A 10,227-nucleotide genomic window follows, 5' to 3' on the forward strand; every position below is an offset into this window, starting at 1 on the left:
AGCATTAAGGAAAATACTTACAAAGAAAAGGATAAAGTTCAATTAATAAAGTCTAATGGTGTGTAGTTGTGTATAACAACTTGGTATTTTTGTCTAGAATAATATTTAGGTCATCTTCTTTCTCTAATCTTACAATAAAAACAAGACAAATCACAAATGAATACTTAGGTTATTTTTTCATTTATAGTTTTTTTCTTTTAGTTTTTGCAGAGCTTTTAGAAACACGTAAGTTCTGGGTTTAAGTATCATAATCGATATGATTAAAGAAATTAAAAAGAACATGTGTGGATCACCCAAAACCAAAGGGCCAAACGGTCCATGATGCAAAAGTAGGATACAATCTAATAACCGCTCAAAGTCACATGAAGTCAATATCTGCAAAATTTCTTCGTTTCTAGGGCGGGCAAGTGAGGAACACAATGAAGTTTATACTTCAAAGAAACCCTCAAATTTCATCTGTCAGACATGAATTTCACTCAATCACTCCTCAGGTCCGTACACACTTACTTTCCTCTTTCTCAATTATCATGCAAACTAAGCAGATTGTTTTGCAGTAGTAATCTTACCTCTTTGCGTCTAGGCATTCCATTTTATACTTTCGATTGGAATCGCATTTATTAAAAGAACGAACGTAAATGAACTCCCCGCCGAACGGTTCACGAACAGTTTGCTGAACGTCTGGTTCGTTTACAGCCTCCCTGTCGTTATGTTATCTACGGATTAGAAACTTAATACCTAATCCGGTACTTTACTGAATGCCGGAACCGTACCGATACCATACCATACTGGTACCAACCGAACATATAGGGTACGGTATTCGGTTTTGAATTTAGTTCAATTTCGGTATTGATACAATGCGATACGTACCAAATTAGGACTTTCAACAGTTTCTTGCCATACCATACCTAGGGATGGCAATGGGTCGGGTTTGGGATGGGTTTAGGTAATCCCAACCCTAAACCCGGTTAGATAAGCTTGTCCCAGAATCCGTCGGGTTTTTGAGCGGGTAAATACCCATCGGGTTTTGGGTAAACCCGTTAATCTAAAAAAAATTACCCGTTCCCAACTCCAAACCCATCAGGTATCTATTGGGTAACCGCTAATCAATTACGTATAGTATTATCACTATAAAAATGTATCAAATATTTACAATATATACGGAATAAAATACGTATATGTATAAAAAATGGATGTATCATATATATACATATTTAAAAATATAAAAGAAATTATATCGCTTATACAATCGGGTAAATGGGTACAATCGGGTTCAGGTAAATGGGTACACTTTATCGGGTAAAAAGGTATATCACCAAATCCCAAACCCGTCCCAAACCCGCGAAAAAATAAAAACTTGTCGCAAACCCGATTAACTGATCCCAAACCCGTCCCAAATGTGTCGGATTTACCCATCGGGTTTGGGTTCAATTACCATCCTAAGCATACCGGTACCGACCAAACATTTGCAGTACGATGTATAGTTTTGGTTTGGTTTTGGCTAAATTTCGGTGTCGGTACTATGCGGTAAGGTATTGGTTCGGTCCGGTCCGGTACCAGTATCAATCCCATCCATCTCAAATTTTGGTTTTGATTTTGGTTTTGGTTTTGGTTTTGGCTTTGAAATTGGAACAATTTTTGTAAATTTCTTTTAATAAATCTGAAAATTAATGAAACCATGTTGGATCTTAGGTCACCTGTAGTTCAAATTCGAGCAGTGAAGAGTTTATGCGGAAAATGTTGAATAGAAGATGGACGTTAATGAATCCCGACACCAAAGTTCACCAAATAAAGGTTTCTAGTATGCAAACTCAGCAGCATTTTGGACCATTTGGGAAAGTTACATTTTCTAACAACTCAAATCCTTTGTTGGGTGAGAATGTAAGAAAATGGCACAACGATGAGTCATCGTTTTATATCGTTCGTGATGATTTGTTGCATCCGCTTGTGAACGGTAACAAGGCGAGGAAACTCGATGCATTGCTTCCACTTGTTGAAGATCATTCAGGGACCGATATGGTGAGATAATGTTTTTTAGTTGAATTTGAACTTTAATAACATACGACTGGGCTAGTGGTTTTTAATTGATCGTAAAAGTGTGTACATTGATTATGTGTAATGTGTGTAAAATGTTACAGTTACACCATTTTTATAGGTCACATGTGGAGGTTGCCAAAGTGCACATGCTGCAGCTGTTGGTATGTTACGTATATCACTCTCTTTTTTACCGTTAAATAATTAGTTTTGTTGATATTCAGCGTGTGTGTGTGTTTGTCAGCGGTTTCTTGTGCAGAAAGGGGACTGAAGGCACATCTGCTTTTACGCGGAGAACAACCGCAAATTCTAACAGGGTACAATTTAATTTCCGTGTTATACGGAAATGTCACTTATGTTCCGAGATCTATATACGCTAACAGGGAAGAAATGCTATCGTCGCATGCCAATTCAATAGGCGGCTGTGTAGTACGCCTTAATGACTTACTTAACGCTTCCACAAATCATAACTCTGTGAAGTCAAACTTTCTAGATACAGATGATGGGCAGTCTTTAAATTCAAGAAAGACGGTAATCGTTAATGAAGGCGCAGGAGATGCCATTGCATTGCCAGGTAAGCTTCGAGTTCACTTTAGTGTGCGAATCTAGAAGCTAACAATTCAATTATGACCCATTATATATTTACAAAAAAGTATTAAAATGGTTGATTTAGATGACTAAAATGCCATTTTCGTCCCTGAGGTTTGGCCAGTTTTGCGACTTTCGTCCAAAGGTTTGTTTTTACGCATCTGGATCCAAAAGGTTTGAAATCTTGCCGTTTTCATCCTGCTCGTTAACTCCATCCATTTTTCTCCGTTAAGTACAAGCATTTAGCATAATGTACAAGTATTCAAAAAAGATGAAAAAGACGAAAATACCCCTGACTTAAGGGAGAAAAATGAATGGAGTTAACGAGCCGGATGAAAATGACAAGATTTCAATCCTTTTGGATCTAGAAGAGGAAAACAAACCTTTGAACGAAAGTCGCAATACTGGCCAAACCTCAGGGACGAAAATGGCATTTTACTCAAAAATGGTTTGATATGGATTTATAGGTTTTGGCTGACTATATTCTTCTTTATAGGTTTGATTCGCCTTGTACAATACTTGTCACAAGATCATATTTTTGGAAAAGATCAGCCTCTGAAAATTATCGTAGATGCTGGTACTGGCACAACAGCTGTTGGTTTAGGAATCGGGGCCTTATGTTTAGGGTATGTGCTCATCATTTACAATGTTTATATTTTATGACACGAAATTTGACATGACACGATTATATGCTCGTCTTTCTTGTAATTAACCTGTTTAATTATAGTAACAAATGATTCTGTTTTCTGTTAAGACTCCCATGGGAAGTTACTGCGGTGATGCTGGCTGACACCATTGAAGGGTACAAAAAAAAGGAAGAAAGTTTAATATCCGAGTTATGTCTATCGTTTAACTTGCCTATGATGCATAATGGACTTGTAAACTGGGTAGAACGTCAGCATCCAAGAAAGTATGTCTCGTTAATTGCTATTAGAGTAAATTACGATTTTGGCCCCTGTGGTTATATTACTTTTACCCATTTAGCCCAAATTTTTTTTTTAACATCTGAGCCCCCAACGTCTTTTTTTCTAACCCTTTTGGCCCCTAACGTCTTTTTTTCTAACCCTTTTGACCCCTAACATTTAATGGATGGGGTTAGCGTTAGGGGCCAAAAGGGTTAGAAAAAAGATGTTGGGGGCTCAGATGTTAAAAAATTCTTTTTTGGGCTAAAAGGGTAAAAGTGATATAATAACCACAGGGGCCAAAATCGTAATTTACTCTATAACATAAGTGCTAATTTACGTTTAATATAATTACATATGTTCTCACAAAGATGGAACCTTTCTACTATTCTTTATTTATTTTTCTAATAGTGTGTTTTCTGTTGCTCAAATCCAGATTTGGGAATGTGTTGAAAGGGGAAATAGAAGCATGCCAACAAATTGCTCAAGAAACAGGTGTTTTAGTGGATCCAATATATACATTGGCTGGATGGGAGTTAGCAAGTCAACTTAGTCAACAGGAAAGAAAAGGGGGTGCAAAAGTTGTGATGATTCACACTGGCGGTACACTTGGCATGTTCGGCTTAGCTCAGCGATACAAGTCTTACTTCTAATATTGTGTTCTTCAAACAGGTATGTCACGTCAACAACAATTATTCGCTTTTTTAATGGACAACTTCTAATATACACCAATGCTACACATAGACCTGAGTTAAATATTTGCAGGAAAAATGTTTAAAATATGAACCACACATGGTTAAAAGTGATGCTTTAAGGCGGTGAAGCAAATGGGTTGAACTTGAACAAGATCGGTAAGTGTTAAACATAGGTTGTGGATAACGGTTCAAAACGGGCTGCAATTTTTGAACTTGGATCACACATGGAGGACTAGGTCGGGTTGAAGATTATTGATTATTTGAAAATTTTTAAATGATTGTTGCTTGGTTATTATTTGGAATTTTATATATTATTTATGTGTAACGCGATTACAAGAACTCGTCTCTCTATAAATAAAAACGTGGATGTAATAAAGTCACCGACTGGATCATTTTCCTCTTAACGCGATTACAAGAATCCCCTTCCTCAAGCTATCTAGCACCGATTTTTGGAGCGTAACTCTACCCCCAATAGAGGGAGTGGAGGCCTTTTAAGAAAACCTGCATTCCATAGGATCAATGACCGGTTTACAATGCTTCGCGATGTTCATATTCGCCCCCATTGTAACAACCAAATGAGTGAAAGGCAGACTACCATTTTTACGCTCAAGGATGGAAGCCAGACTTTGTATGCAATATTCCTGTTCCCCAAAGCCAAAAAGTTTGTACATCTCTTTTATGTACAAATGCATTATATGGTTCTCAATATATAAGCGAATTTGAAACGAGCGCTACTCTGTACACACATTAAAGTATAAATGTACAATTGGCCATCTTGTTTTTACAGCTTATACTTAAAGTTGTGTATCGAACACCCATTTCTCTGTATATAACTACGTACATCAAAAGCTAAGTTCATATTATCATGTACATACGCCTTAGTTTTTAAGTATATTCATACGGGGTGGGTTTGGTGCACATAGCATTGACCATGCAAGTGAAGTGAAGTATTAAAGGACACAATTTCATTTTCGTAATTACACTATTTAGCAAATAAATACTCTGCAACAAAACTGTACCATTGTAATAAACTTAAGCTACTTGTAAGCAATAGTGTAGTTACTATTACTATAGTACAACTTTCTTATAACTTAATTACTCGATTAAAATTAATTATAAAAGTGTAACCGAACTAACTTTTTTTCTTCATTTTGTACAGCTGACAACTACACGAACGGAACCGCTTTTTTTAATACCTGGGTATTCTATACCTGAAACCGGAACCGGTCATACTTGATTAAACCCGAAAGCAGATAAGAACCGTAACCGTAACCGGAACCGTCATATCCGGCTATACCCGATACATGATTCTGATATCTATCTTTTAAATTTATGTTAGTGCATTTATTTTAATTTTTTAACATTATACAATGCATATTTAAAAAAATAAACAAAAGACATCAAAATAGGGTAATAAAAACACAATGGAGTATTAAAATAACCTGAAAACATGGTACTAAAACTCAGAAATATGGTATAGAAAAACCCGAATAGGGTATTTTAATACCCGATTTTTTAAGAACCGGAAACGAACCCTACCTGGAACCGGGCACATAGGCAGGCCCGGCTTGTGGGCTGGGCAGCCCGGGCAGACGCCAAGGCCCAAAAGGTTTGGGCCCAACAAAAATTTAGGGTCAATTTTTAAATGAGCACTGTTATCTTAAATGTTTAATAAATGACTTCAATGACAAAAGATGAAGCTAGTTCAATGGTTAAGATACTCAAATTTTAAAACCAATGTCATGAGTTCTAAACCCTTTCCTTTACATTTTATTTCCTAAACAATTTTCAGTTAATCCCATGCATTTTTTATTTCCTGTTTTGAACTATCTGTTCACTTAATTAATTGACTATTCGATCTTGTTAACAAGATGATTATATGATTAATTGGTTAATGTTATGGGTTATAATCATGAGGTCATGAGTTCAAACGCATTGATTAGCATGTCATATTGTGGTTTCTTGATATATATTTGATGAGTTTATATTATACCAATTTTTTTGTTTCGCCCGAGGCCCAATTTTTTTATCATTCTCGGAGACGACCCTGCACATAGGCTATGGTTTCTTGGTCAAATAACCAGAACCGAAACCAAACAAATTATAGCAATAACTAGTTCCACCTCTTAAAACGAGAAACTGAAACCGATTATTAAAAAATACCCGGTTTGTGCACCTCAATATTTACATCTTCATAAGTCATAACTTCATTGATGTAAACCAAACCTTAAAGCCCAAAAAAGGTGGAAGCTAGGCCCAAACAGTCATTGAGCCTCTTTTGCAACGGTAGAAAACTAGGGTTTATGACCCTATAAAAACCAGATCTTACATAAACCCTCAACATCACTTTTCCACCACAAAGCCACTAAAAAGTTAGGGTTTATCATTCATCAATTGAATTGTTGTCATTTTTGTTGCTTCATAATGGTGAAATCTCTCAAAATCGAATGAGAGAATCTCAAGTTTCCGGAGCATAGATTAAGCATTCTATCACCAGTATTAAACAGCTCGGTGCGTATACAATCGCATCGATGTTACCTGTCTCCTGGTATACCTCATCTCTACGTCATCTTTAACGTGTAGATTTTTTTTTTTTGCATCGAAATACTGATTACCGTCACTCTGATTGTTAATAGGTGTTGTGTATGAGCCGATGCCATATTAATTTAATCTTCGTTTTCTGAATTTCTTGATGTAGTTCTTATTCATGAGCTTAAATCATTTCAGATCCGAAGAAATATGCACTTTTTGATTTTATTTTTTTAATCGTATTTGAAATAACTCAAATAAAATTAAAATTTAAGGTTAAGGGTGAATGGAAGTGATGATTATTTCCCCATATGATCGAAGTTGATTATACTGAGCGCATTTTTTTAAATTCTCTTTTCTCAAAGAGAATCCAAGCCAGAAATCTGATCCATTCTCTATTTTTACCTCTTATTTTTTTAGTATCAAACAACAATGAAACCAGTTGATTTTTATGATAAAAAACTTAATGGTAGATTAAGTTTTAACAAAAGGATAAGACATAAGACGATCTGTATTCGGATATCAACTAACTGATAGGGAGACTAGGGCTGTTCAAAAAGCTCGTGGCTCGGAGCTCGCTCGGATTTAGCTTGGAAAAAACTCGCTCGATATGGCTCGGTTTAAAAGTGAGCCGAGCCGGCTCGGCTCGGTTAGAAAGTGAGCCTAGCTCGGCTCTTTACGAGCCGAGTTGGCTCGGTTTGGCTCACTTTGTAGCTCGGCTCGGTTTAGCTTGGATTATTTTACTTATAATAAATTTTAATTTTATATACATTATAGTATATTACAAAAAAACTGATTACTATTTACATGTATATACGTTTGTAATTTGATATCTATAGCATATTTGAAGGTTGATTACCATACTAATGAACTAATATTGTATTTCATTGAAATTAACACTTATTTTGCGTTCTTGAACTTGATTTTGGTTTGTAATGTATTTGGTTGAATTTATTTTGAATATATTTTTTAAAGTATTGAATAATATTTTAGGCTGCTGAATTTTAAAAGGTATATATTAATGTTTTTTATAAAATCGAGCCAAATTAAGCCGAGCCGAGCCAGCTCGATTTAAAACCAAGCCGAGCCCTAGCTTAGATTTTCAGCTCGGTTTCAAAAACGAGCCGAGCCGAGCCAGATCGGTTTATAATCGAGCCGAGCTCGAGCTTGGCCTGGCTCGGCTTGGCTTGGCTCATGAACAGCCCTAAGGGAGACTAGTCTAAGACTATATGAACGCATGAAAACGTTGTGAAAGTTGCGTTTTTATATAAAAGAAATAAACAAGAAATAATCAAAATCAATACAAAACCCTCCAACCAATGAAGAGCCGCTACCTCCTTTACCTTAAGCCCCTATGCCAGTGAAGAATCCCCACCCTCCCCACAACGCCAACCGTGGGTGGTGTTTCCGGCGCTGTGTGGTATAAAGTACAGTAACATGCTATGTTGGAATTTGGATACAAAAACTTGGAATTTATGATTGTTAGTTAGGGTTCTTTACATATTTCCCCCTCCTAAACCATGCGTAGTCGTTGGTGTGAATAATGCCCCACCCTAGGACGTTTTGCGCCATGTGGCAGCCCAGTCATCAATGGGGCATTATTGGACGTTTTTACAAAATGGGTGTTGTGGGGATTGGAGCATTATGTTAAATGAGATGTAAAATAATTAAATAAAACAAAAACCCTCAAAAAAATCTTATTGGATAACAAAAATGGAGACGGAAGGTGATTGGACAAGGAGAAGGGGGCAAGACGTGTTTCAAAAAACGCCAAGGGGGCTTTTTTCGCGAATAATGCCCAATAACGCCGGGGTGTAATGGTTTGGGGGCGTGATCTGCGTTTTTTTTTTATTTTTTATAAAAAAACGCGCCATTACGGGCGGTCTAAGAGGGCTTATTACATATTTTCCTAAACAAAAAATTCAATTTCATATTTCTCTTCTCTAACCCATATATATTACATATTTTCCTTTGCTAACCCTTATATATTACATATTTCCTCTTTTCATTAAAAATACTATCAAGGAATTATTATTTTACACTTAACTTAATGAACTTATAAAATGAATAGTTACATATTTCTTCATCCCAATATCATGAATTACATATTTCCCCGTGTATATCTCCCTATTTCTTTCACTTGCTACCATTCTCAAACAATACCATAATACACATAATAAAAAAAACATAAACCTTTAGAAATAAATGCAATCCTCACTTCATAATCAATTATGCTAAACCAATATACCGTCGACATGTTATGCACAATAGAAGAAAAGACAGCAAACAACAAGATGGAATAATGACGTGATATTTTTTGTTATTTAGGTATAACTCAAATAAAAAACCATGGGACTAGCGTATCAAGCATATACCACTTACTATTCCAATAACTCCACATGTTTATACTTGGATTATATATTCAGTCTTGGATTATACTTTTTATTTTAATTCTTACATAATTTTGTTCCAAAAACCGAAAGTTCGAACCGAACCGTTGCAAGAACTGTAAAAACCGAAACTGAACGGTTTCAAAACTGAAAACCCAACATTTTGGTTTCAGTTTTGGTTTTAACATAAAACTGAGCCAAACCATGCAAGCCCCTAATTCTATGAATGATTGAAAATTTTATTTACCTCTTAAACCTTGAAACAGTAACACCTCGAAAAGGGGTTTGATAGTCAAACCACGTTAATAATAATGAACGGGTAAAAATACCGTTAGTGGTAAAAATTAACTCGGTAAATATTAGGATTTAAATAATTAAACCCAATGATAAATAAAAAGAGAATAAAAGCTTTTAAGAAAACAAAGTTTATAAGAAGCCCGAGTTAACGAGACTTAAAATAAACTGGGTTATAACTTCCCAAAACCTATTAAGTTAACTAGGAACATTTAAACCTAGTTATGAGAATTGGTTAATTGCTAGTAAGTGTTATATGGGGGTTTAAACATTTAGACAAAGTAGAGGGGCCAAAAAGGAAAAAGGAGTGAAACTTAGGTCTATTAATAAACAAAATAAAGCATAACACACATTAAGTGTGTGTGAGAGTAACGATCAGAGAAGAAGAACAAGGAACAAACCCTTGTTCAACCTTAATCCATCAAATTGGAGGATGAATTAGGGCCAAATCACATGCATGAACATAAATTCGTGATCATCTAAGCTTGGAGATCATAAGGTATGTTGTAATTTATGCTTTGGTGATGATAAGTATGTGGATGAACTTGAAGGCGATAACTTTGAGTTCAATATTTTAAGTAGCATGATGAAACTGATGATGTATTTATGTTTATGATCATCATACTAGTTAGTATTAGTATTTGAGAAATACTTGAATAATTTGAGACTAGGTCAAGTGTTCATACATTACATGAAATGAGTTTTGTATGAAATGATGAAATTTATGTATTATTGATCTTAATAGGTGCTTGAAATCATCATGTCTACTAGTTTGTATGGAGAATTTGATTTTATTAG

General features: G+C 35.5%; 1 protein-coding gene, 1 long non-coding RNA gene, 1 other non-coding gene and 1 pseudogene across 7 annotated transcripts; all 4 read left to right on the forward strand.

Annotated features, from left to right (window-relative positions):
* The first annotated feature begins 271 nt into the window (after positions 1 to 271).
* LOC110895064 (D-cysteine desulfhydrase 2, mitochondrial) lies at positions 272 to 4,596 on the forward strand. 5 transcript variants are annotated; one of them, XM_035980592.1, is made up of 9 exons: positions 283 to 491; positions 558 to 681; positions 1,690 to 2,016; positions 2,153 to 2,195; positions 2,276 to 2,605; positions 3,116 to 3,245; positions 3,374 to 3,529; positions 3,958 to 4,193; positions 4,287 to 4,596. In XM_035980592.1, exons 3-8 carry the CDS (start codon positions 1,726 to 1,728, stop codon positions 4,172 to 4,174), a joined length of 1,167 nt encoding a protein of 388 aa, XP_035836485.1. In that variant the 5' UTR covers positions 283 to 491; positions 558 to 681; positions 1,690 to 1,725; the 3' UTR covers positions 4,175 to 4,193; positions 4,287 to 4,596. The 5 variants fall into 5 exon arrangements, with proteins under 5 accessions (XP_021998020.1, XP_021998018.1, XP_035836485.1 ...); XM_022142327.2 differs by having other exon boundaries at positions 285 to 491; positions 581 to 681; XM_035980591.1 differs by having other exon boundaries at positions 381 to 491; positions 555 to 681.
* Positions 4,597 to 6,534: 1,938 nt separating this feature from the next.
* Positions 6,535 to 6,946, forward strand: LOC110896747. Its single transcript, XR_002568136.2, has 2 exons — positions 6,535 to 6,764; positions 6,853 to 6,946. It is a non-coding gene; the product is annotated as an uncharacterized LOC110896747 (long non-coding RNA).
* Positions 6,630 to 6,772, forward strand: LOC118485334. Its single transcript, XR_004875635.1, has one exon. It is a non-coding gene; the product is annotated as a small nucleolar RNA snoR137 (small nucleolar RNA).
* An 85-nt stretch (positions 6,947 to 7,031) lies between the features above and the next one.
* Positions 7,032 to 7,137, forward strand: LOC118485316 (annotated as a pseudogene).
* Positions 7,138 to 10,227: the final 3,090 nt, after the last annotated feature.

The sequence above is a fragment of the Helianthus annuus genome, chromosome 12 (assembly GCF_002127325.2).
Source record: "Helianthus annuus cultivar XRQ/B chromosome 12, HanXRQr2.0-SUNRISE, whole genome shotgun sequence".
In the NCBI taxonomy this organism is placed as follows: domain Eukaryota; kingdom Viridiplantae; phylum Streptophyta; class Magnoliopsida; order Asterales; family Asteraceae; genus Helianthus; species Helianthus annuus.

Coding starts and splice junctions, on each gene's coding strand:
- LOC110895064 (XM_022142326.2), top strand. CDS start 420: ATGAAGTTTATACTTCAAAGAAACCCTCAAATTTCATCTGTCAGACAT. Junction 3,246..3,373: donor ATCGGGGCCTTATGTTTAGG/GTATGTGCTCAT, acceptor TTTTCTGTTAAG/ACTCCCATGGGAAGTTACTG. Junction 3,530..3,957: donor GAACGTCAGCATCCAAGAAA/GTATGTCTCGTT, acceptor GCTCAAATCCAG/ATTTGGGAATGTGTTGAAAG.